The 27653-nt window shown below is 37.5% G+C and overlaps 1 protein-coding gene across 2 annotated transcripts in view; it reads left to right on the top strand.

Moving 5' to 3' along the window:
• UTP20 (UTP20 small subunit processome component) overlaps positions 1-27653 on the top strand; it is a 110514-nt gene that overhangs the window by 63595 nt on the left and 19266 nt on the right. Inside the window, exons 29-44 of one of the 2 annotated variants that reach the window (XM_040491097.1) lie at positions 37-116; positions 4835-5052; positions 5558-5702; positions 6914-7001; positions 8111-8254; positions 8454-8504; positions 8617-8769; positions 11096-11251; positions 11593-11733; positions 12386-12523; positions 16924-17063; positions 17314-17396; positions 19527-19816; positions 21366-21505; positions 21954-22110; positions 27179-27277. In XM_040491097.1, coding sequence (XP_040347031.1) covers positions 37-116; positions 4835-5052; positions 5558-5702; positions 6914-7001; positions 8111-8254; positions 8454-8504; positions 8617-8769; positions 11096-11251; positions 11593-11733; positions 12386-12523; positions 16924-17063; positions 17314-17396; positions 19527-19816; positions 21366-21505; positions 21954-22110; positions 27179-27277 — 2223 coding nt within the window. Of the gene's footprint in view, positions 1-36; positions 117-4834; positions 5053-5557; positions 5703-6913; positions 7002-8110; positions 8255-8453; positions 8505-8616; positions 8770-11095; positions 11252-11592; positions 11734-12385; positions 12524-16923; positions 17064-17313; positions 17397-19499; positions 19817-21365; positions 21506-21953; positions 22111-27178; positions 27278-27653 lie in introns of both variants that reach the window. The other variant, XM_040491096.1, reaches the window with a different exon arrangement.

The raw sequence follows: 27653 nt of genomic DNA, 5'->3' as shown, positions 1-27653 counted from the left end.
GATTTTATTTTGTATTCTGTTCATTTTGCGTCCTAGATCGGAAGGCTTGGATCTGAGAGTCAGTATTCTCCCACTCCTCTGCTGAAACTAATTAGTATCTGGAGCAGAAATGCAAGGTATGACCCTTCCTCCCTGCCTTTAAAAAGGACAGTGTTTTAGACCAATCTAGTCAAAATGAGGCAAGGGAATTAATATTATTATTTATGGTCTTTCCATACAATGAAATACAACAGGTGTGGTTAAAGAGAATAAGGTGGCTGAATTTCAAAATACATAGTTTAAAGAAAAATACAAGTTGCTGAACAATATAATCCAAGAAAAATAACTGTGCATGTGTATATATATATAAAACGAAGTAGAAAATGTCTAGAAAGAGAGGTGCCTGGGTGGCTCCACCAGTTAAGCGTCAGACTCTTGATTTTGGCTCAGGTTATGATCTCATGCTTTGTGGGATTAGGCCCTGTGTCCAGCTGTATGCTTACTGCTCAGGCCCTGCTTGGGATTCTCTCTCTCTCCCTCTCTCTGCCCCTCCCCTGCTCACTGCTCTGTGTGTGTGTCTCTCTCAAAAATAAATAAAAACTTGAAAGAAAGAACAAAAGGAAAGAAAGAAACAGAAAGGAAGGAAGGAAGAGGAGGGAAGGGAGAAAGAAAGAGGAAGGAAGAAAGGAAGGGAGGAAGGAAGGAAGAAAAAGAAAAGAAAGAAAAAGAAAATGTCTAGAAGGATACATGGGAAACTGTTAATGTTATTGTAGCATTTGGAGGTTTTGGTGCCCGGGAGCAGGTAAGAGATACTTTTTATGATATATCTTTGGAGTGTTCATTTGTAATTTTTAACAAAGGGGAATAACAAAGGTAAAATAACATTTGCAAAGGTAAAATAACATTTTGCAATTTAAGTTGTAGAGCATAATTATAGCAAAAGTTACGCATTTTTGCTAGTTTTACAGTTCCATTAAAACTTAGAAATTAAAAGTATTGGAATCAATAGGGATGTTCTTCTGGTGTGTTGTAATTGTTTCAGTAGTTTGATTTGGCCTGGGAAAGGGAAAAACAGAATGTGAAACATGGCAGATACAGGTTTCTCCAGCTATCTGAAAGTAGAGCATTTCTATGAAACCTTTCTTAAGCCAAAATGGCATAAAGCAAAGAAGTGATTACTATTTATTTACACGGAAAACATTTGTAGCATTCCTAGATCCAAAAAATAATCTCTCATAGGCTTCTCTGATACCTTAGGTCACATCTTGCTAAGGGATGCACAGAATAAATCAAGACAAAGCACAGATGTTCACAGACGCAGTTCACAGCTCTGGCACCTTGATGCTGAGATGCTGAGTGTGGTTCCCAGGGAAGAAGCCTGGCAGGGCCACTCTCACTGCTCAGGGTGCGTGCTGCCTCCATAATGACTTACTGCACAACAAATGGTGAAAGCTATTTTTGCGTTTCGCCTTTTTTCATAAAAGCCAAGTGGCATAACATGAACTTTTGAAAAGCCGGGGATATCTGTAGTTATACCAGCATATAAACCTGGCTACTTTTTGCATGTTTGCTTAAAAATAAAAGCTGATTTGTAATTTGCATTCTTTGTCTTTTTCCCAGTTCCTACTTAAAATCAAAAAAATTTCGTAGGCTTTTTACATTTTCTAGATGTCCTCTGTTCTTTTTAGAACTACATCTAAGTATACATACAGCACTCCCGATCATAAGTCAACATTGTTTTGAGGACATCATGAGCCATTTACAGGACCTTCATCTACAGAGGCTTGTGTCACAGACCAAATGCATATTTCCTGAGGAGTGTAGAAACCTATGTTGTTTATCTCAGTGATAGAAATAGACTTGAGTTTGCCCTGATCTGTTTTGAATAAATGAAAGGTAGAATTAAAAAAAAAATCATTATTGATTGTGTGATATTAGAATCTTGGCATCAGTTTTTACAAAATTGGTATCCTACTGTATAACTAGCTTTTGATTTTATCTTTTTTCATGTACCATGATATCAGGAACTTTTCCCCATGTCATTAATTTTTTTTTTTTTTCAACGTTTATTTATTTTTGGGACAGAGAGAGACAGAGCATGAACGGGGGAAGGGCAGAGTGAGAGGGAGACACAGAATCGGAAACAGGCTCCAGGCTCTGAGCCATCAGCCCAGAGCCTGACGTGGGGCCCGAACTCACGGACCGTGAGATCGTGACCTGGCTGAAGTCGGACGCTTAACCGACTGCGCCACCCAGGCGCCCCTCCCCATGTCATTAAATAGTCATCAAAAACAAACCAAAAACCTTGACACTGTCTTCCTCAGGAAAACCTGTTTAAAATATTTTACTGGTAGTAAGGGCTCTTTTCATTTATTTCCCAGTTTGAGAAAACAGTTTCATGTCTTGTCTTATAACTGGGCGTGTATAAGCAGCCTTTCATAGGCATACTTGAGAAATGTCTTATAGTTGTGTAATTTTTATGCAAATGAACCGTGAAGGACTTTTCATCTAAGACTTGGTGATGGTGACCACCTTTTATATTAGTTGGGTCCTTTCTTAAGGTATAGATCCACATCACTGGATGCCACTTCATCCTGTGTTCTGCAGTTTCTCCCACTGTGGGTTGGAGAAAAACAGAAGTCACTGAGTAACATGGCTTTTTTTGTATGTAACACTTAACCTGAAAGAAATCTTTAGAAGGACTGACTTCCCTTGAAATCTTCCTGGCAATAGATACACATTTGTTGCTGTGTGTGAAAGAATTAAAAAATGAGTATTTCTGGGGCGCCTGGGTGGCTCAGTCAGTTGAGCATCCGACTTCAGCTCAGGTGATGATCTCACAGCTTGTGAGTTCAAGCCCCATGTCAGGCTCTGTGCTGACAGCTCGGAGCCTGGAGCCTGCTTTGGATTCTGTGCCTCCCTTTCTCTCTCCCCAACACACTCGCATTCTGTCTCTGTGTGTCTCAAAAATAAATAAACATTAAAAAAAAAATTTTTTTTTAGTGAGTATTTCAGAACCAGCTGATAGAAATGTTACTTTTCAGTTAAAAATTATTTCAAAGTGTGGTTACAGTTTACATAGTGTCAGACATTTAAGCAGGTTTTCATCTGCAGAGAAGTCCAGCATTTTATTTTGCTTTGTGTTTGGACAGATACAGGTAGAGCTGAACTATAGCCGGTATCTTTAAGCTTACAATTAAGGTTAAATTGTCTCAGAAATTAAGTGAACTCGAAACAACAGAAACTTACTCATTAACTGGAGAGGTCATATAAGCCCAACCATATTCCTGAGGGTGACGAGAGATGCTATAAATAATTAAGCCAAAACAACCAAAATAAACTGGGACTGTCCCTGGCCACCCTCGCTAATAGCTGCTCAGGTTCTGACCGCCATGAACCCCATGTGACTCCATCTCTTCCTCCTCTGAGCTTTCCTCTCCTGGGCCTGTGATCACATGCTGCCTTTTTTTACCCTCCTCTCTTAATAGCTGACCTACTTAAAGCTCCCTGAGGGTAGAGAACATGTCACATTATTATTGTTACTACCCCTCATGATCCATGGTTCGTCGATACTCATTACATACTGAAAGAGTGGCTGAAATTTCCGACAGAGCCCTATACTTAAGCATGGAGCATGCCCAGTACACTGTTACATTGCCGTTCAAGAAACGCAGTTTGGTCATTTACAAGTTGTTTTGGATTTGAATGGGTTCTTGCGAAGACCTTGCCAGCAATTGAAAGCAGTTTTTTCACCTTTTGTGCTTAAAAAAAAATGTTAAGACATCATAGAGTAGTGGTCAAGAGAACAGTCTCCAAAACCACACAGACCTAGCTTCAGATCCTAGCACGACTGTGTGCTCTTTGACAGAGTTGGCCTCTCTGAGCCACAGTGTCACCATCTATAGAATGGAAATGATAACAGTACCTACCTCGTGGATAATAGAGGTGATAATGTGTAAAGTATTCTGCTTGGTTCCTGCACATACTATGCCTAGTATCTGTTAGACAAAGTTGTATGGATACAGCCTCTTAGAGCCTTTCTTCAGTTTGTTAGTACTAAGTACATTAAAAGTGCTTGAGCTCTTCTTCCAATGATGATTAATTGGTAAAACCAAACTGTCTGCATATTTTTGGTTTTACCTTCCTGCTGATTGTTAGGACTACATCCCTGATGTAAAACAATTTCTGGTTTGCCATTGGCTGGAAAGCCTTTGTGTTCTCTACCCTTGTTGGTGTGTTTCCTCTAGATGGGAGATGCTCTTATCCTTTGTGCGAGGTTTCATAATTGGGGATGGATTCATCCACCTCCACCCGAAAATGATCCTAATCTCTAAATGTTGCATATCCCGATATAGCAAATTCTTGTTTGGTCTGTACTCTTAATTTCCATGCTGTAGTATGTTGGTTTTTAGGTTTTATAAACATTCACACTCTAGAAGGCTTTTAATTGAAAAACAGCTTGTCTTCAATACATTTCTTGTAGAAAAGGCTTAGACTTTGGAGTTAGACTGTGGTTCAGATCTCAGCTCTACAACACTAAGCATAGTGGCTTTAGACAAGTCTCGGGTTTTTTTTTTGTTTGTTTTTGTTTTTTACCTGTAATGTGGGGACCGTGTTAGAGATGTTATGAGGATTAAACAAACGAGAGATGTAGATAAATTGTCTAATGTAATGTTGGTGAGGTGCCTACCATTACCCATCATATTATAGATTTTAAAATGATTTCCCTTTTGAGTAATCTTACTAATGTTCCTTCACATATGTATTTAAACTCAATATGAAAATTCATATAGAACATGTTTTCATAAATAAACATTGAGAAATAAGATGACTATTTCAATGTTTCTCCTTGCAGGTATTTCCCTTTACTGGCTAAACAGAAACCTGGGCACCCTGAGTGTGATATCCTGACCAACGTCTTTGCAATTCTGTCAGCGAAGAATCTCTCTGAAGCCACAGCCTCTATTGTGATGGATATAGCTGATGACCTTCTTAACCTTCCAGATTTTGAACCCACAGAAACACTTTCGAGCTTGCCAGTGACTGGATGCGAATACACCGAAAGGACAGATGGTACGTGTGCTGTACAAAGCAAAGCTAGCATTGTGCCCTCACAAAGGAAAAAGTCCATACAGTTTGGCTCTTTTAATTACTTACATTATTAAAAGAGTTTCTTTTCTGTAGAAATTAATACCAACTTACATAAACTGAATTTTCTTTGCAGTCATAGCAATTCAGATTATTTATGCTCCAGAAAGCTCAACTGCCCACCAGGAAATTATCAAATGACTTCCACTGTCCTGTTTCTGAATTCTTCCTATCATATTGTACGAACAGTTCTTTTACTACTTCCCAAAATGGGTTAATTAGATAAAGCCTCAGGGGTCTCTTATATAAACTTAAATTTAGCTAATGATACAGCTATTATGACTAAGAAGAAAGTTATTTCATCTATAAATTTGAAATTTATTAAATGTTTATGATAATTGAGTGGTTTCCTTGTCTGTCATTATGAGGATAGTGTACGATTATCCTTTAAGAGAATAATTTATTAAAATCAAAACATCACTTTTTTCAGAGTCTATCACAATGGGAGCAAGATTAATTCTACCTCATGTACCTGCAATTCTCCAGTATCTCAGCAAAACCACAATAAGTGCAGAAAAGGTGAAAAAGAAAAAGAACAGAGCACAAGTCAGTAAGGAACTTGGCATTCTGTCAAAGTAAGTGATATATATACGTCCTTAAAAGGTAACATTACTCTCCGTGGTTTTAATTTCTGCTAAATTATGTCCAGTTTTTCAGTTATTTAAATGTGATAATAAGCTGAAAAGGTTTTCAGTATTTTAAATGCTCTCCATTTTTAAGTTAATGTGGAACTCTTTTTCTTTTCTGGAATATTTATTAAAAATCATCTGCCTTCATTTTATTATAAGAAAACAGTCTTCAAAATTCTAAAGTAGACTAATAGATTTGCTTGTTTAGCCTTTGCATATTTTGTTCAACTAGAATTTTGAAAAAAAAGAATTTTGAGTTACATGAAATCACATACTTTTTTTTTTTTAAGTTTAATTGATAAAAATAATTAACTTAAAAGAGCAGGCTGTGGTTGCTCTGTTTGTTTTCTAAGGGTCAAGGAGATCTTGCAAGGATTTTTAAAGATTCTTTTTGTCAGTAGACCTAATAATTTGTAATTGTGATTTCTATAGCAAGGTTAGTAAACCAGAGCACAAAAAATGTTTCTATTTTAAACTCTAAATTGTTCCAGGCCTTAGCTATGAAAAGTTTATTTTTTCTGTTAACCTCAGCAACAGCAAAAAATGATATATTAGAGAATCGTTGAGGAACTTCTTTGAAATGTTTTATTTATACTGTTGTACTTCTAAGTTTTGCAGAATGGGAAGCCACACAAAATACACTCATTGAATTTTATCACAGGCTGTGTGGTGGTGAAAAGGTGAAGAGAGATCAGGCACCAAAAAGACCCGGGTTTGAAAGCCCTGCTCTACCATTTCTTAACGATATGACACCAGTTTCTCTGAGTCTCCCATTTTCTTTGGGCAAAATGGAGCTAAAAATAATTCCTACATTGAAGGCTATTTTGGGAATTAAAGTGAAAATTATACAGAAAGCCTTCTACAAGTCTTGGCACTTAGAATGTTATTTCTTTGTAAAATAAGAAATTACTGATTGTCAGATCATGATATCATCTACACAATCAGATGCTACAAGAGAAATAGAATAGTAGCAAGGTGCCTGAAGTTGGAGAGAAGTGAGCAGACAACTGCTAAATAAGTCACCTGAACTTTTTTATAGATGAACACATAAAAGCCACCTGTGTCTGTCACGTTTTTCTACAAAAAGTTTAGCTTCTTAGAGAAGTACTCTCAAATTGTTGATCTTCCTTATATATCCATTTTTTCCCCATCTCTAGGATCAGCAAGTTCATGAAAGACAAAGAACAAAGTTCTCTGCTCATTACACTTCTCCTCCCTTTCCTCCACCGTGGCAATATTGCTCAGGTACAGATTCATAGGATTTTATTTTGTCTCTGAAGCAACACTTTATTATTAGATTTATTTGTGAGCAGTAATTTCCTTGGTTAGATTTTGTGATGTATTTGTGAAGAGACTTTATATAGAAATACAAAAGTAAAAATGGAGGAGAAAAACTGGAATGGAAGTAGGAATGAGGATGCACAAGAAGGTGGAAAACGCCATCATCAGTCATAACAAAAAAAGTGTTATTAATCCCTTCATTTTCCTTTTTTTAGCTTCTAATCCATTTCAAGGCTTTTTTTTTTTTTTTTCCCCTGACTTTGACCAGTAATGAATCTGGAACCCAAAAAGTACATCATATAATCTTTTTTTTTTTTTAATTTTTTTTTTTTTTTTTAGTGTTTATTTCTGAGACAGAGACAGAGCATGAGTGGGGGAGGGGCAGAGAGAGAGAGGGAGAGAGAGAATCAGAAGCAGGCTCCAGGCTCCGAGCTGTCAACACAGAGCCCGATGTGGGGCTTGAACTCACAACCCGTGATATCATGACCTGAGCCGAAGTTGGTCATTCAACCAACTGAGCCACCCAGGCGCCCCAGTACATCGTATAATCTTAAATATAGATCACAGTTGCAGGACTGAATGAAAAGTCAGACTATAATAATATTAGGCATAGCTAAGAATTTTCTGATATGATTTTCAAACTTTAGTTCAATCCTAAGTTAAAGAGTCTTCCCATGCTCAAACTCAGGTATGAGGCCGAAGCCATTACACTGAACATCTCTTACCGCATAGTAATTCAGTGTGGAAAACCACAGATCTGTAGACAACCAGAAATGTGTATTTTTTTCAGCAAGCTCATTTTTCTTGGCTCTTTTTGGACTCAGTAGAGGAAATTCTGTCCCAAAGCCATATGTGTTTTCTATTAGAATTAAGGAAGAAACTGTTCATGGACGTTGTTGTGGATTTTATGTTAAGTTAAAATGCTAAGAACTTTTAAAAGACTGTGAAATAACTTTTCCAATTACTACTTTCACTTCTTCTTCATAATTGTATGTTTTCTGGACTGAAATATATTAAAGCCAAGTTGATCAGTTTTATAAATTACCGAAATGTGATTTCTCTTTCTTCTTAAGGATACAGAGGTTGATATTTTGGTGACAGTACAAAACCTTTTAAAACATTGTCTGGAGCCTACAAGCTTCCTCAAGCCTCTAGCAAAACTCTTCTCAGTTATTAAGAATAAATTGTCAAGACAGTTGCTTTGTACAGTTTTCCAGGTGTGTAATACTAATTTTTACCCCAAACCACCCACCCCTTTTTAAAAAGATAACTATGACATGTAACACATATTAACAGCTTTCTTGGTGCCAGTATGATGTTTCATATAAATTTGAGTGGAAGGAGGGAGTTAAAGGGAGGAGGGCAGGAAAATTAAGATTTTATTCAGCAATAACATACTTTTTTCATTCCATTTAGACTCTTTCTGATTTTGAGAGTGGATTAAAATACATTACTGATGTTGTCAAGGTAAGAGAGAAAGTCTTCTCTTTTGCTTCAAAAGTATTATCGTTTTTGTTTATTTAAGGTTTTTGTACTTTCACCTATGTTTTCAACGTTTCAATGTTTTCATTTCTTGTAGCTTAACGCCTTTGATCAAAGACATCTTGATGATATCAACTTTGATGTTCGCTTCTCAGCATTCCAGACAATCGCCTCTTGTATTAAAGAGATGCAAACTGTGGATGTTAACTACTTAATTCTAGTCATGCATAATTGTTTCTATAATCTGGAGGTAGGTTTTTATAGCAAAAGTTTATGAATTGGTTTTCATTGTTTTGATAATACAACTGCATGACCAAATTCCTTAATTTGTGTTTTGAGCAGGACAAAGACTTTTGTGTAAAATTTCTTTTAGTTGCACAATATTTTGCAATATGGTGAAGACCATATTGTTATTCTCATGATTTAAAAGATAAGTACTTTGAATAAAATAATATATGTGGAAACACTTTGAAAAATCCAAAAGCTGTGTATTAGAATAGGGAAACTCATAAAGACAGAAAGTAAATTAGTGGCTAGGTTACGAAGGGCTTCCGAGGGAAGGAGGAATGGGAACGGAGAGGGAGGACTTCAGATTGGCACAGGGTTTATTTTGAGAGTAATAAAAATGTTCTGAAGGTAGATAGTGGTGATGGTTGAAACAACCTTGTGAATATATTTGCAAAAAGACTTTATACTGAAAACCATTAAATTGTACACTTTTTTAAAGTGTACAAAAGGGCGAATTTTAGAGGTGCCTGGGTGGCTCAGTCGTTTAAGCATCTGACTTCGGCTCGTGTCACGATCTCACGGTCTGTGAGTTCAAGCCCCACTGTCGGGCTCTGTGCTGACGGCTCGGAGCCTGGAGCCTGCTTCAGATTCTGTGTCTCCCTCTCTCTCTGCCCCTCCCCCACTCATATTCTGTCTCTCAAAAATAAACATTAAAATAATTTTTTTTTAAGGGTGAACTTTAGGGGTACCTGGGTGGCTCAGTTGGTTGAGCATCTGACTTCAGCTTAGGTCATGATCTCTCAGTTTGTGAGTTTGAGCCCCGCATCGTGCTCTGTACTAACAGCTCAGAGCCTGGAACCTGCTTTGGACTCTGTGTGTGTCTCTCTCTGTCCCTCCTCTGCTCACACTCTCTCTCTCAAAATAAATAGACATTTTTTTTTAAAAAGTGAATTTTATAGTATTTCAATTATATCTCAGTTTTTTGAAGTTTTGTAACTACTGTCATTATTTGACAGTCTGCCCTCCTTTATTGATATAGAACTATAAAGGGTTTGGACTATAATTAAGTGCCATGTTGCTGAATTGAATTCAAGCCCCAAAATGGGGAAAATGGAACCCTTGATTTATAGTTGACCGTGTAATCAGTAATATCTTTGTGGCATTTTATAGTTATTCATCAGGTATCAACAATTATGTAATATATGAAAAAGTAATCTCTCTGGAGATAATTCTTCATATATTATGTCAAGTTCCAACACAAAGGATTCCAAATCACTGCTTGGTTGGCTGAGTTGGAAATAGTTTCTCCACATTCACTGCCTACATTGCTCGAAGCAGGAACTGGAGCACAACTAACCAGGATTATACCAGCCAACTTTGTCATTCTCAGTGTACATGTGACACTGGATATTGAAAACTGCTTATTTTGCTTGTTTTGAGAATTAAAACAAATCAAAAACTCTATTTCATCATATTTTCCAAATGGGAGTGACACTTCTCAGTAAGCATGATTTTTTAAAGTTATATACTACAGGCACGCCTCATTTTATCATGCTTTGCAGATACTGTTTTTTACAAATTGAAGGTTTGTGGCAACTCTGCTTCAAACAAGTCTGTCAGCACGATTTTTCCAATAAGCATTTGCTTACTTTGTGTCTTTGTGTCACATTTGCTAATTCTCACAATATTTCAAACTTTTTCATTATTATTATGTTTGTCATGGTGATCTGTGATCAGTGATTCTGACTCTCTGAAATACAGATCCTGGTAAATATTTTTTAATGAAGGTATGTACCTTGTTTTTTTAGACATAATGCTAGTGCACACTTAATAGACCATAGCATAGTGTAAACGTAACTTTTTTTTCAACGTTTATTTATTTTTTTGGGACAGAGAGAGACAGAGCATGAACGGGGGAGGGGCAGAGAGAGAGGGAGACACAGAATCGGAAACAGGCTCCAGGCTCTGAGCCATCAGCCCAGAGCCCGACGCAGGGCTCGAACTCACGGACCGCACGATTGTGACCTGGCTGAAGTCGGACGTTTAACCGACTGCGCCACCCAGGCGCCCCCGTAACTTTTATATGCACTGGGAAACATTAATGTTCATGTCACCTACTTTATTGTGATTTTCACTTTGCTGTGGTTGTCTGGAACCAGACTCACAGTATCTCTGAGGTATGCCTGCATGTTCCTCACAACCCTACATTTGGTTCTTCCTTATGATTTTTACATAGACGAGTGGCAACATTTTCACTGAGGGGTAAACTCTTTCATTGGGAAATAATATTCCATATTACAGATATTACACAGAATAATTTGGGTTTTTTTCTTTTTTCCTGTTTCCAGTTAGGAGACATGTCTTTAAGTGATAATGCCAGCATATGCCTGATGAGTATCATCAAGAAGGTAGCTGCCTTGAACGTCACAGAGAAAGAATACAGGGAAATCATTCATCGTTCACTCCTGGAGAAATTGAGGAAAGGATTGAAGAGCCAGACAGAGGTATTGGGGTTTGCGATTGTATTTTTGTCTTTTACATACTACTGTCTGTGAGTTTTGGTATTGGTTTTGTTTTTCCCTACTTATACTGTTGTTGAAAAGCAGTCAGTCTTATAAGTACATTTAATTAAAATACTTGATTGCATAAATACCAAACTTTTAACAAGAGAATGAGAATAGAAAGGAGAGCAATCACTTCTGATTTCAGTTTGTGTTTATAGTGGGAATATTTTACTTTAAAAAAAAGAAAAAAAAATTGTAATGGCTTTGTTGTGTGTTTCTTTGTATCCTCTAGAAAACAAGTTCTTTAAAATTTTTTTTTCCCCTCAATTTGGCATTTGCAGAATATTCAACAGGATTATACCACAGTGCTTTCCTGTTTAATTCAAACTTTTCCAAATCAACCAGAATTTAAAGAGTTGGTACAGCTTACTGATTGCCATGATCCAGAAATGGACTTCTTTGAGAATATGAAACACATTCAGGTAGAAGACAGTTCTGTTCAGTTCTTTTTTTCCCTGCCTACAAGTATTTCAAACTGTTCTGTCTCATTTAAAAAGATATATTTTAATTTTCCAAAAAGTTTTGAGCCTCTGATTTCTTGGTCTTCTTGATCATCAATGAAATTAGCACAGGAAATGATCATTTTCCTGGGGTCTGTTTTCTTTCATGGTATCATAAACTACAATTACAGTGTCACCTTTCTCTGCCATTTGCTAAGAAGTTTAACTGCTTTAGGATCCATTGTTAAACAAATGCTGCGGATTATATCTCTGAAAGCAAATCAAGGCATAGGTGTTGCTCATGTAACACATGGACTGCCCTTCACTGCTTTAATCTCTTCATGCAAAAGGAACATGATACTGGGGCACCTGGGTGACTCAGTCAGTTGAGCATCCAACTTGTGGTTTTGGCTCAGGTCATGATCTCACAGTTTCATGGGTTTGAGCCCCACGTCAGGCTCAGTGCTGGCAGCATGAAGCCTGCCTAGGATTCTCTCTCTGCCCTGCCCCCACTTGCACTGTCTCTGTCTCTCTCAAAATAAATAAATAAACTTCAAAAAGAAATGATGCAGAAATGGAGCTGGTCATAGGTGAGTTAATTCAGTAACTAATTCTTATTTTATCTAACGCATAGATCCACAGAAGAGCAAGAGCCTTGAAGAAACTGGCAAAACAGCTAATGGAAGGCAAAGTTATGCTATCTTCTAAATCTCTCCAGAATTACATCATGCCTTATGCCATGACTCCAATTTTTGATGAGAAAATGCTCAAGGTAGGACATTAGATTTAGAAAACATTAAACCTCAGGGCACCTGGGTGGCTCAGTCGGTTAGGCGTCATCCAACTTTGGTTCAGGTCATGGTCTCATGGTTTGTGACTTTGAGCCCCGCATTGGGCTCTGTGCTGACAGCTCAGAGTCTGGAGCCTGCTTCAGATTCTGTGTCTCCCTGTCTCTGCCCCTCCCCTGCTCGCTCGCTCTCTCTCTCTCTCTCTCTCTCTCTCTCAAAATAAACATTAAAAAAAAGAAAAGAAACCATTAAACCTCTACCCATACCGTGACACACTTTTCCAAAATGCATATGGGGTTGGTGGCATCCATGTTGATGTTGTCACCATAATTAGAGGCTTAGAATAGTTCTGAAGCCCTTAGAATGGTACTTGGCACACAGTAAATGTTCTATAAATGGTAGGCATTATTTTTATTTTCATTATTATTAGCTCGCAAAGGCCAGCCACAAAATATTTCCCCTCTTAGAAATGATCACATTACTAACATAGCATACTTTTATTTTTGTATCATAGGATTTAATTCTGATAAATACCCTTAATAATCAGTATTTTCCCAAATGTCTTACAAGAAATGAAGTCACACAATAGCTACCTTTTCTTTAACACTATACCAGCTACAGGAGCTATTTTAAGTACTTTACATAGTCTTACTTCATCCTCACCACAGCTCAGCCCTATAGGGGGGATTGTTGTCAGTATATTACAGGAAAGTAAACTCGGAATATGTGAGGTATTTATCTTTCTCCAAGACATACAGAATGAGAATCAGTATTTGAACTTAGGCCTGTCTTCACTGTTAGACTACACAGTGCCAAAAAAACAGTGCCTGGCACATTGTAAGACCCTGGTAAATGATATTTATTGATCAGATTAATGAAAGAGTGAAATTTAAGTCCAATTTGAGGCGATATCAGGAGCTGTTGGTCGAACTTATTCTGTGTTGATCACATGGTCTTGTGCAAGTTTAGGTTTCCCCTATTGTTTCAAAATTTTTTTAAAGAATTACCTACATGGGGCGCCTGGGTGGCTCAGTTGGTTAAGCGTCTGACTTCAGCTCAGGTCATGATCTCATGGTTTGTGGGTTTGAGCCCCACATCAGGCTCCGTTCTGATGGCTCAGAGCCTGAAGCCTGCTTCAGATTCTGTGTCTCCCCCTCTCTCTCTGTCCCTCCCCCCGACCATTCAAAGATGAATAAACACTAAAAAAAAAGAAAAGAAAAGAATTATGTACGTAAATAAAAGAATACTCCCCCTAAATTCTGGCTTGAAGAGCCAGTAAGCACAACCAATTTATAGTTTGATGGCAGTAAAATAGGAAAGAGGTGTAGATGAAAAAAATAAATTATATTTAGTTTTGGTTGATGTTAACATATCTCTTTAAACGTTTATTTATGTTAAGGGAGAGACTGCTCATGAGTGGGGGAGGGGCAGAGAGAGAGGGAGAGACAGTTTCCACAGTGTTACTGCAGAGCCGGATGGGGGGTTCAGTCCCATGAACCATGAGCTCATGACCTGAGCTGAAATCAAAAGTCAGATGCTTAACCAGCTGAGCCACCCAGGCACCGCAATATGGTATATCTTTTTAGTGTTCTATTTTTTTTTTTTTAAACATATTTGTGATTTTGTATTTACAGTTGGTTTCTGGTAGATAACATATAACTGGGTCTTGGCAGTTTTATCAAACCTGACAATCTCTGCCTTTTAATAGGTTTTAGACAGGGGCATCTAGATGGTGCAGTTAAGCATCCGACTCTTGATTTTTGTCTCCGGTTATGATCTCACAGTGGTGAGATCAAGCTCTGCATCAGGCTCCACACTGACAGTATGAAGCCTGCTTGGGGTTCTCTCTCTCTTCTTCCTCTGCCCCTCCCCTGTTCATGCTTTCTCTCAAAAAAAAAAAAAAATCGTTTTTTAGACCATTTACATTTAATATGATTATTAATATGGTTGGATTTATATCTTTGATGTTATTTATATTCCATTTGTCCCTCTCTTTTTTCCCTTGTATTGGATTAATTGGATTTTTTAAGCGATTTTATTTTATCTCTGTTGGCTTATTAGTTATCATTGAGCTCTTTTTATAGGTTTTACCTCTACATTAGTTCTGGTGTCTTTTTTTTTTTTTTTTTTTTTTTTTTTTCAGTTTATGTATTTTGCTAGAGAAATAGAGTGCATGTGTCCAAGAGCATGCACAACTAGGGGAGGAGCAGAGAAAGAGGGAGAGAGAGAATCCCAAGCAGGCTCTGTGCAGTCATCATGGAGCCTGACTCAGGCACGGCTCAATCCCATGAACCATGAGATCATGACCTGAGCTGAAACCAAGAGTCAGACACTCAACTGACTGAGCCACCCAGGTGCCCCTACCTATACATAAGTTTTAAACATATATTGTTATTTTTGCCTTAAACAGTCAATTATCTTTTAAAGTGATCTTTGAAAATAAGGAAGGATCTTTTATATTTCCTTACATATTTATAATTTCTCGTTACTTCCAATTACTTATAATTTTCCAGTTATTCCTTTGGGTAGATCCAGATATACTGCTATATCATTTTATTCCTGACAGGAAGACCTCCTTGAAAGTTTTTTAGTAAAGGTCTACTGGTGATGAATTCTTTCATTTTTTATGTCTTTTCTCATCTTTGCTTTTGAAAGATGATGTTTCTGGAAGTTGTGGAATTCTAGATTGACAGGGTTTTTTTTCTTTCTATTCTTTAAAGATAATTGCTCTATTGTATTCTGATTTATATCATTTCCAACAGGAAGTCATTCTTATCTTTCTTCCTCTGAGTGTAATATATCTATTTTTAGGGGCTGCCTTGAAAATTTTCTCTATATCACTGGTTTTAAGCTAGTTGATTATGCTGTACCTTAGTGTAGTTTCCTTCATATTTCTTGTGCTCGGGGTTTGTTGAGCTTTTTGGATCTACTGATTTGTAGTGTTCTTCAAACTTGGAATTTTTTGCCATTATTTCTTCAAAGATACTTTTGGGTCCCCTTCTTGCCTTTGGAGACTCCAGTGTGTATTAGGCCACTCAGAATTGCCCCAAACTCACTGAAGCTCTTTTTTTTTTTTTTTTTTTTTTCATTAGTTTCCCCCCCTCCACCCAGGGTTTCATCTTGTTTCATTTTTGTTTCAATTTTGTATCGCTGTGTCTTCAAGTTCACTAATCTTTTCTTCTTCAGAGTCTAATCTGATTTGAATCCTATCCAGTGTGTCTTTCCTTCCAGAACTGTCTTTTCTATTTCTGGATTTTTGGCTTGGGCCTTATAATTTTATATCTTACCTCTCCTTAACATGCTTCTGCTTTCCTTTCCCTTCTTGATCTTATGGAATGTAATTTCATCAATTGTCTTTCTTTGTCTACTGTAAGTTTATTGTCTGTGTCACTTTGGGGTCTGTTTCTACTGGTTGATTTTTCTTGTCATGAGAGGTATTTTCTGCAGCTTTCTTCTCTGTGTAGCTCTCTCCTCTCTATGCTTTGCCCTTTGGACTCTGGCTGCCACAGCCTTCTCTCTGCCTCCTTACCTCAGGGAGACGACTGGGCCCTTTTTGGGTTTCTCCTCTGCTATGACCTGACAGTTCTCTTCACACAGTGAAATTAGGATAATTATAAGACACATTTCATTTGTTGCCTTTCTCTCAGCTAGCACTGTACTGCACTGTTCAATGTCTAAAGTCTGAAAACTGCTATTTCATATATTTTTGTCTATTTTTCTAGTTTAAGGTATCAGGGTAAAACCAGTCCCTGTTCTTTATGGTGGCGTGAAAGAGATGTCTCCAAGGCATCTGTACTGTTGAATGCTGAGCTGTACATTAAAGTTAACTTTAGTGTTTAACTTTACACACTGAATTTACTTCATTCACTGTCTATAGGCTTTAACCCATCAGGGAGGTCTGAGTGGAAAAAAGTACAAAGTATGAACTGATTAATATCCTTTAATTAAAGATGGTGTCATTTCTTTAATTGACAGTGTCTTTTCCTAGAGCTGTTAGGGGGAGTGGGATATGGTTTGGGCATTCTTTCCCTTCTATAATTGCTAATCACCTACTGTCTAAGCTTTTTATTTATTTTTTTTAATTTTTTTTTTAACGTTTATTTACTTTTGAGACAGAGAGAGACAGAGCATGAATGGGGGAGGGTCAGAGAGAAAGAGGGAGACACAGAATCTGAAGCAGGCTCCAGGCTCTGAGCTGTCAGCACAGAACCCAACGTGGGGCTCGAACTCATGAACCGTGAGATCATGACCTGAGCCGAAGTCAGATGCTTAACCGACTGAGCCACCCAGGCGCCCCTGTCTAAGCTTTTTAGTGTACGAAGTTAGCTCTTTATTTTATTAGCAAATACTAATTCTGTGTTGATGCTCTTGATTTGTTTTACAGCATGAAAATATAACCATTGCTGCCACAGAAGTTATTGGAGCTATTTGCAAACATCTCTCTTGGTCAGCATATATATATTACTTGAAACATTTCATTCATGTCTTACAGACAGGACAGATCAATCAAAAGTTGGGTGTCAGGTATGTATGGTCAAGCTTATTTTTGCTTTGTTTTTAAAATGTAAATTTTGGATTATTTCCTGAAGTGGTCTCTCTAATCTTAGTTTGCTTTTACCTTGTATTAATGAGGTTATGCTAATATTTGTTGAATTCAAAAATACCTAAAACTGGTAAAAATAATTTTACTGTTGATAAGTCTTTAAATCCTTCACTTTAATCATCAAATGATGTTATGAATCAGACATTTCTGTGTACCTTCTTTTTTCAACAGTTTGCTAGTAATAGTGTTAGAAGCATTCCACTTCGACCACAAAACTCTTGAAGAACAAATGAGAAAAATTCAGAATGAAGAAAGTAAGTTTTTAAAACTTTCTTAAACTAGATTTCCACTCTATTCTTGGATAATTGATGTTAATGAATTAAAGATGGCAAAATTCAACTTATCACCTTTTTCTACTTAGAGCAGTGACCAGTGAATGAGTCAGGAGGAAGTTAAAGCAAATGGTTTGAGTATTTGTATAAAATCTTTTTTTTAACAATAGAGAAGGCCAGTCTAAATTATATGGGTAAAAAAAAATCTGAGCTTAAATTATTTATATAGAAATCCAATTTTACCACCTGCATGTATGGAAAGAACAGTAAGCAATGAGTGCAAAGATAGTATAAGAAAAGAATTAAAAATTAGAGCAACAATTAATAAGACAAAGTAGATACAATAAGAAAGGATCATCAAAGCTAAAAATAGGTATATGAAAAGATTATAAACTGGCAAACCTCTGTCAAGATTGATCATTAAAAATAGAAGGCATAGGCATAATAAACATTAAGAATTTTTAAAGGTCCCAATCAAATTAAAAAGGTAAAATAATATTATGATCTTTGAACTTAAAAATTTGAATACTTGAGTGAGATGTACAAACTCTTAGAAAAATAAAATACAAAAGCTGGCTTTAAAAGAAATAGAAAATCTGGGTATATCTCTAACTACTAAAAAATTGACTCTGTAGTTATAAACTTCTCCTGATGAAAATACCAGGTTCACATTGCTTTATAGGCTAGTTATACAAATATTGAAGGAATGGGTAATTTCAACCTTACATCAGCTATTTCAGTTGATTAATAAAATTGAAGCTTCCACTAACTCATGAAGTTGGTATAATTGGTTAATGGAATTTAACATTAGCATGCAAAAAACATGTGGTCCTCTAAAGAGGCACAAGGGAAACATTTGGTTAGATTTAGTATTTATTCATGATATCAAATAAGGAACAAATAGAAATTTCCTTAACCTGTTAGAGGATGAACACTTAAATAGGCCAATAGGCTGTTTTTGCTAAAAGACATTGAAATATTTTGGCACTTAGTTTGCACTACTTCAGCATTCCTTCCTACTCAAGAATTTCTAATTCTTTGATTCACAGTAAAATCATTACAGAGCCACACTAATAAATAGCAAAGACTGGCTTGAATTTGTAGGAACATTTGTGTTTTAAACCATTAATTAAAACCATTGATCAAACTAAAGTCTCTCAACGGTTTATCTTCAGGCAGTTGAATCTGCATTTTGCAATTTTGCATCAATAAAAACATTAAAAATTAAAATAATCTGCTTAACTGTCTATTTTCTTAGATATGACTAAAGTTTAAAACATTTATTGAGTACTATGAGCTGGGCCTTTCAAGACATTATCTCCTTTGTTCTCATAAAAACCTTACAAGAACCTAGTTGTTAGTTACACCATTATTTTTTAATATGAGAAATTACAGTTCAGAAATGTAAAGTAACTTTCCCAAAGCTACACAGCCAGGAAATAAAATAAAGACTAATGGCTACCATTTTTTTGAAAGTCTGTGACGTATCAGAAATGTGTATTTGGGTGATTATAGACTTGATCTCATTGAATCGTCACAACAGCCTTGCAAGTGGTGCCATCTCCATCTTACTGATAAAGAATACAAAGCCCACTAGGCTTAGGTTAACTAACTTTGGTCATATGGCTTGTTAGCAGAGCCATGCCTGGACTTGCCCCAGTACAACACTGCCTAATTTTCTTTAATGAACTGAGCCCTATAGTAAGGGACATTTCTGCATGAGAACTGTTGGCTGCATTATAGTTTTCATGCTCATGAGTATAGGTTTTTGTTTTTGGAAACCTCCAACCACAATACTTTGGAAGCTTTCTTTTGGTTAAGACCCTCCTCCCCACCTAGTCTCCAAGTGTATTCCCAACATAGCCTGCACTTGCTCTCCCACACTCATAACTGTCCGTTTACTTGCCTCTGTTCCACATTAGACTCCAAACTGTAAGACAGCAAAAAATCATAACCCTCTCATATAGTGCTGCTTCCTTTAGTACTTTATCTTACCTATCTGTAGTTGGAGACTAGATCGTTTTTATTGGATGTTGGTGGGAAAGACTTGTAACACAACTGTGTTGTTTCCTTATTTGATTTAAGGTGACTTTTGTTGTTTACTAAACATAGACACAGTAGAAGTGATTGAGTTGCCAGAGCATGAAACCATGGAATTAGAGCATATGGATGAGGAAGAGAAGGAAAACAAATGTAAGAATTTGTCAGACAACAACAAAGAACCGGGAAACCCCGATCCAGCTGAATGTCAAGGGGCATCAGCTAAAGAACCTGAGTGTGTCACTGAGTCCATCTCTTTCCTTCCTCGGAATAAGGAAGAATTGGAGAGAACAATTAAAAATATCCAAGGAACCATAACTGGGGATATCCTACCCAGGCTACATAAATGCCTGGCCTCTACGGTAATCATTCTGATTGGGGCCCAACAGAATGGGGCCCATTCTGTCTGTGTGAACCCAAGTGTTTGTGGCACTCTGTCAACCTGAGGCTCCTGACTATTATTGATTGACTTCAGCTTTTGGGTTTTCTTTCATCTCAACATTTCAGAATTCACCTCCCTAGTTTTGTCTCATCATCTTTAGGTTCATTTTCTGCTGCAGCAAAGCAGCAATTTTTCTTCATTATGATTTTCATCTGGTAGATATCTCCAAAGCAGATAATTAGATAATTCTCATTTCAAAAAAAAAAAAAAAAGAGTTTTAAAAAATTAGAATATGTTTCCCTTTTCTACTTCTTGGCCACTTCTCTGCTGTTCAGAATTCATCTTCTTCCTGGGTAATAGGAATAACATTTAGCAGTGGATTCTCATGAAGTCAGAGCCTTTCTTTCTCAGGGTAAAACAGGGGTTGGCAAACTGTAGTCCATGGGCTGGATCTATCCTGCAGCCTGTTGTAAGTAAAGTTTTTTTGGAACACGGTTACATTTATCGGTTTGCATATTGTCTAATTCTGCTTTTGTGTTACCACAGCAGAGTTGAGTAGCTTCAACAGAGATCTTAAGCCAAAAATACTATCTGGCCCTCTACAGAAGTTTGCCAGCCCCTGGTGTAAAATATTGACTTGGTCATTTTGTATATTTGTAAATATAACTTCTTACTTGAGGCACTATATTTCTTATGTACAAACACTGTCACTCAAACTCTTGAAAATCCCGATTGATACAAATTTTTTATGATTTTTAGATATTTCACAGCAATCTTAATCCACATCAGTGAAAACTTGACTATTTTTTTCTGATTGTTCCTTTGGGAAAAAACATTCTCTCTTTTTATTTTTTTAATATAATTTATTGTCAACTTAACTAACATACAGTGTATATAGTATGTTCTTGGCTTTGGGAGTAGATTCCTGTGATTCATCACTTACATAAACACCCAGTGCTCATCCCAACAGGTGCCCTCCTTAATGTCCATCACCCATTTTCCCCTCTCCCCTGCTGCCCATCAATCATCAGTTTGTTCTGTTTAAGAGTCTCTTATGTTTGCCTCCTCTCTGCTTGAAACTATTTTTTCCCCTTCCCTTCCCCCATGGTCATCTGTTAAGTTTCTCAAATTCCACATATGAGTGAAAACACATGAAATCTGTCCTTCTCTGACTGACTGACTTCACTTTGCATAATTCCCTCCAGTTCCATCCACATTGTTGCAAATGGCAAGATTTCATTCTTTCTCATTGCCAAGTAGTATTCCATTGTATATATAAACCACGTCTTCTTTATCCATTCGTCAGTTGATGGATATTTGGGCTCTTCTTTGGAAAAAGCATTATTATTCCTATTATTTTTATAATTCTTTGAGAGTTATTCTCAAATTGCATAATTTAGTTTGTTTTTTAAGACCGTAAACTTAGAAGTGTCATATCAAGAGCTTATCATTCAAATGCAAGATTTCAGTATTGGTAGGTCCCCGATCCATTTATTTTTGTTTTAGTTTAACCTAAATTTTTCTTACAGACTAAAAGGGAAGAAGAACACAAGCTCATAAAATCCAAGGTTGTGAATGATGAGGAAGTAGTTCGAGTTCCTTTAGCTTTTGCCATGGTTAAACTAATGCAGTCCCTTCCACAAGAAGTTATGGAAGCTAACCTGCCGAGGTATATTGTATGACAAATTAGAAATGTTCAGTGAAACTCAAAACTCGGTTCTTTCTTCCTGACTCTTGCTTGAGTCTTTGTGAGGAAGAGACGTATTGTCACAATTTGCTGTGATTTAGAATCCTAATTGGGGGGCACCTGGGTGGCTCAGTTGGTTAAGCTCAGGTCATGATCTCACAGTTCATGGGTTTGGGCCCCACGTCCAGCTCTTTGCTGACAGCTGGGAGCCTGGAGCCTGCTTTGAATTCTGTGTCTCCTCTCTCTCTGCCCCTCCCCTGCTCACACTCTATGTCTCTGTCTCTCAAAAATAAATTGGCCTTAAAAATAATTTTTTTTTAGAATCCTAATTGGGAAACTTGGATAATGAATAATTAAGAGACCAGAGGATGTCTGTATTTTTATTTGCTTCGGGTTTTTGATTAGTCCTTTTCAATTTTTCATTTTCTAGTATTTTGCTGAAAGTGTGTGCCCTCCTCAAGAACAGAGCACAGGAAATCAGAGACATTGCACGCAGCACTCTAGCAAAAATAATAGAAGATCTGGGTGTGCACTACCTACAATATATTTTAAAAGAATTACAAAGTACCCTTGTCCGTGGATATCAGGTAAAGTGCATTATGCGCCTTATATTCATTCAGGTTGGATTGAAGTTCAAATATTTGCAATTTGAACACTACAAGTGATGTTGCCTTCTGTCTGTATTCAGTAAAGTTGATCCACTGAGGTAGTAATCAAGAATATTCATAAGTTTCAGGGCTCAGTCAGTTAAGCATCCCACTTGATTTTGTCTCAGGTCATGATCTCAGGGTTCCTGAGTTCAAGCCCCACGCCAGACCCTGCACTGACATCACAGATCCTGCTTGGGATTCTCTCTCTCTCTCTCTCTCTCTCTCTCTCTCTCTCTCCCTGAAAAATAAACTTTTAAAAAAAGAATATTTACAAGTTTCTAATCAGCATTTTAAAAATCTATTTAAAAAAAACAAACAAAAACTCCCGTGTCTGATTTTTATAAAGATACTTATAGGCCAGGGTTATATAACCTATTTTTCTCAAATCATTTGATACCAAGTTTTGTATTTTGAGAATTCTTAAAAATATTCTTATTGAATTCATATTGAATTTATTACCACAAATGTGAATAATAAAGAGCATAGGCATTTGTTTAAGGATTGAAACATACAAGTAATAAAAATAATAGGATCTCCAGGTGGAATAGAAAGCTCTTTGAGTGGTGACGTGGCTGGCTGGCTCCTTACTACTCCAAGTGTTCAGCAACACCTGGGAGCTTGTTAGACACGCACAATTTAGGGCCCTACACCTGACCTATACTGCCTGCATTTCAGTAAGATCACTGAGTGATTTGAAGTTCAAGAAACACTGTTGCTTGTTCTTTTCAAGTACTCAGTCAAGACTCTGGGTAGTTAGCTTTACCTTCTGTGTCTAAATTTGCTCAAAGGTAAACTTCCTATTCTGTGGGTTCTAAATCTAACGCAGTAAAAATATCAGTATTTATTTTAATTGTCTCTCTTGGTATAGTTTTTTATATTAATTTTTTTTAATGTTTCCTTTTTGAGAGACAGAACGCAAGCAGGGGAGGGGCAGAGAGAGAGGGAGACACGGAATCTGAAGCAAGCTCCAGGCTCTAAGCTGACAGCAAAGAGCCTGACACAAGGGGACGAACCCACCAACCCTGAGATCATGGCCTGAGACGAAGTCGGACGCTTAACTGACTGAGCCACCCAGATGCCCCTCCTGGTGTAGTTTTTTAATGGTTGCTCTAGGAATTACCATATACATCCTTACTTTTAACAATATACTTGGAAACAATATTTTACATCTTCAAGTGGAATGTGGAAACCTTACCACCATATATGGATCCCTTCACCCTTCTTTTTTTTTATAGTTGTTTGTATATTACATCTCTATATATTGAAAACTTTATTGGGCAATGTTAGAGTTTTTGCTTGTAGTTGTCAAACATATCTTAACTCAAGAGGAGAAGAATAGTCTATTAGTTTGCCCAGATATTTATCATTTCTACTTCTCTTCTTTCATTTCTGAATTTCCAAGTTTCTTTCTGGTATCATTTCCCTTCAGTCTAAAGAATTTCCATCAGCAGTCTTGTAGAGCACATGTGGTGGCAGCAATGCTGTTAGTTTTCTGTCATCTCTGAATATCTTTTCACCTTATTCCTGAAGGATACTGTCATTGGATATCTGATTCTACATTGACAGTACTTTTCTTTCAGCTTCTTAAAAATGTTGTATCACTTCCTTCTGGTCTTTTGGATGAAAAATCCAGTTATTCAAAACAGTTTTCTCCTCTAAGTCATGCATCGTTTTCTCTGGCTGCTTTAAGAACTTTTTCTTGGCCTTTATTTTTTAGGAGTTTGACTGTAATGTGTCTAAGTTGGGTTTTTAACCCAACTGATCACCAGTAGATACATATGAAATTATGCCTTTAAAGTTCATTCTGGGGGGCGCCTGGGTGGCTCAGTTGGTTGACTGTCCGACTTCAGCTCCGGTCATGATCTCAAGGTTCATGAGTTCGAGCCCCACGTCGGGCTCTGTGCTGACAGCTCAGAGCCTAGAGCCTGCCTCAGATTGTGTGTCTCCCTCTCTCTCTGCCCCTCCCTGCTCATGCTCTCTCTCTCTTAAAAATAAACACTTAAAAAAAAAATAAGGTAAACACTTAAAAATTTTTTTTATTTTTTATTTTTTTTATTTTTTATTTTTTTTAACATTTATTCATTTTTGAGAGAGAGACAGAATGCAGGCAAGGGAGGGGCAGAGAGAGAGGGAGTCACAGAATTCGAAGCAGGCTCCCGGCTCTGAGGTGTCAGCACAGAGCCCGACACGGGCTCGAACTCAGGAACTGCAAGATCATGGCCTGAGCTGAAGTCGGATGGTCAACCAACTGGGGTGCTAGGCTAGCTCAGTCATTAGAGTGTGTGACTTTTGATCTTGGAGTTGTAAATTTGAGCCCCACATTCACTGTAGAGATTACTTAAAAAAAATAAAATCCAATCTGTGTATTGACAACCAATTTGTTTCCTTAGCCTATGATCATTATCCGGTGTTCCCTGTGATAATTTGTAACACTAGAAGCAGTATAAAGAACGCAGAAAGCTTGAGAGGCAACATAGTGTAGTGATGCAGAGCTGGGGCTGTGGCACCAGCTCTGGTTTCAAATCCTAACTCTACCACTGCCTACCCATGCAACTTGGGGCAAGTTACTTGATCTCTCTGTGCCTCAGCTTTCTCACCTGAAAAGTGCTGATAAATACAGCACCTTATACCATGGATACAGTGAGCAAGGATTAAATGATTTAATACATGTGAGGTATTAATACAATAATTTTACTAGCCCATAGTAAGCTCTTAGGAATGTTATTAGCTATGGTTACTGTGAAGAGCAAAAACTTGTCTATTTCCTTCATAACAGCTTTGATTGCACCCAACATTGGCAAGCTCTTTAATTCACAGGTTGGTTTTTAAAGTTCAAGACTCTTGTGCCTTTTCTTTATAAATCAATGGCCTGGAGGTGCCTAGGTGGCTCAGTCGATTAAGCGGCCAACTTCATTCAGCTCAGGTTATGATTTCATGAGTTTGAGCCCTGCATTGAGCTCTGTACTGACAGTGTGGAGTCTGTTTGGGGTTTTCTCTTTCTCGCTCTCTCTCTGCCCGCCCCCCGCAGCTTGTTCCCTCCCTCCCTTCCCCGCCAAAAATAAATAAATAAACATAAAATAAAATAAAATAAAATAAAATAAAATAAAATAAATCAGTGGCCTGGTTTAGTCACAGTAGTACACGCCAAGCTTGGTGATAATTTCTGAGCATCTTTTGTACAAAGTGATCATTTGGTTAAAATCTTTTATTTTATTTATTTATTTTTTCAATATATGAAGTTTATTGTCAAATTGGTTTCCATACAACACCCAGTGCTCATCCCAAAAGGTGCCCTCCTCAATACCCATCACCCACCCTCTCCTCCCTCCCACCCCCCATCAACCCTCAGTTTGCTCTCAGTTCTCAACAGTCTCTTATGCTTTGGCTCTCTCCCACTCTAACCTCTTTTTTTTTTTTTTCCTTCCCCTCCCCCATGGGTTCCTGTTAAGTTTCTCAGGATCCACATAAGAGTGAAAACATATGGTATCTGTCTCTGTTTGGCTTATTTCACTTAGCATCACACTCTCCAGTTCCATCCATGTTGCTACAAAGGGCCATATTTCATTCTTTCTCATTGCCACGTAGTACTCCATTGTGTATATAAACCACAATTTCTTTATCCATTCATCAGTTGATGGACATTTAGGCTCTTTCCATAATTTGGCTATTGTTGAGAGTGCTGCTATAAACATTGGGGTACAAGTGCCCCTATGCATCAGTACTCCTGTAGCCCTTGGGTAAATTCCTAGCAGTGCTATTGCTGGGTCATAGAGTAGGTCTATTTTTAATTTTCTGAGGAACCTCCACACTGTTTTCCAGAGTGGCTGCACCAATTTGCATTCCCACCAACAGTGCAAGAGGGTTCCCGTTTCTTCACATCCTCGCCAGCATCTATAGTCTCCTGATTTGTTCATTTTGGCCACTCTGACTGGCGTGAGGTGATAGCTGAGTGTGGTTTTGATTTGTATTTCCCTGATGAGGAGCGACGTTGAGCATCTTTTCATGTGCCTGTTGGCCATCTGGATGTCTTCTTTAGAGAAGTGTCTATTCATGTTTTCTGCCCATTTCTTCACTGGGTTATTTGTTTTTTTGGGTGTGGAGTTTGGTGAGCTCTTTATAGATTTTGGATACTAGCCCTTTGTCCAATATGTGATTTGCATATCTTTTCCCATTTTGTTGGTTGTTTCCTTTGCTGTGCAGAAGCTTTTTATCTTCATAAGGTCCTAGTAGTTCATTTTTGCTTTTAATTCCCTTGCCTTTGGGGATGTGTCAAGTAAGAAATTGCTACGGCTGAGGTCAGAGAGGTCTTTTCCTGCTTTCTCCTCTAGGGTTTTGATGGTTTCCTGTCTCACATTCAGGTCCTTTATCCATTTTGAGTTTATTTTTGTGAATGGTGTGAGAAAGTGGTCTAGTTTCAATCTTCTGCATGTTGCTGTCCAGTTCTCCTAGCACCATTTGTTAAAGAGACTTTTTCCAGTAGATGTTCTTTCCTGCTTTGTCAAAGATTAGTTGGCCATACGTTTGTGGGTCTAGTTCTGGGGTTTCTATTCTATTCCATTGGTCTATGTGTCTGTTTTTGTGCCAGGTTAAAGTCTTTTAGATGGTGATAGAAGTATGTGTCATTTGTTGGGGCGCCTGGGTGGCGCAGTCGGTTAAGCGTCCAACTTCAGTCAGGTCACGATCTCACGGTCCGGGAGTTCGAGCCCCGCGTCAGGCTCTGGGCTGATGGCTCAGAGCCTGGAGCCTGTTTCCGATTCTGTGTCTCCCTCTCTCTCTGCCCCTCCCCCGTTCATGCTCTGTCTCTCTCTGTCCCAAAAATAAATAAACGTTGAAAAAAAAAAATTAAAAAAAAAAAGAAAAAAAGAAGTATGTGTCATTTGTCAAAACTTCTCCCTACAGTAATTATGGAAACTCTGAGCGCTCTATGCAGTACTTCTTAGATCTTATTTTTTTTCTACTATGGTATTCTTAAGCATTCGTATTCTTACCGCGCATTTCATTTTAGGTCCATGTGCTGACTTACACTGTTTATATGTTGCTGCAAGGCCTCACCAACAAGCTACAAGTTGGGGATTTGGACTCCTGTTTAGATATAATGATTGAGGTAAGATTTAGAAAAAAGGAGTGTCATTTTCTTAACTGGGCATTGGACACAGAAAATCGGCTCGCAAAATACAAAATATTTATAACCTGTAAAAATGAAAATGATGTACTATCTCATCTCTTAGATTAGCAGAAGTTTAAAAAGCTGACTCAGGTGAAGTGAGGTGGACTCTCTACCATTGCTAGTAGGTCATGAGTTTTGGTATAACCTTTCTGGGAAGAAAGTTGATGTTGTGTATCAGGATCTTTAAAATAAGCAAAAATATCGACCACTTTTAAGAATCTGAGATGTATTTAGTCTGGGGTTTATATAAAAATATGTGCACCAGAGCTTTACGTACAGTAGTGAAAAATTTAATAACCATCAACTTTTAAAA

Source organism: Herpailurus yagouaroundi, unplaced genomic scaffold, assembly GCF_014898765.1.
Source record: "Herpailurus yagouaroundi ecotype Mexico unplaced genomic scaffold, PumYag 182, whole genome shotgun sequence".
In the NCBI taxonomy this organism is placed as follows: Eukaryota; Metazoa; Chordata; class Mammalia; order Carnivora; family Felidae; genus Herpailurus; species Herpailurus yagouaroundi.
The sequence above is the reverse complement of the archived record's forward strand: the minus strand, read 5'-3'. Positions and strand labels throughout refer to the sequence as shown.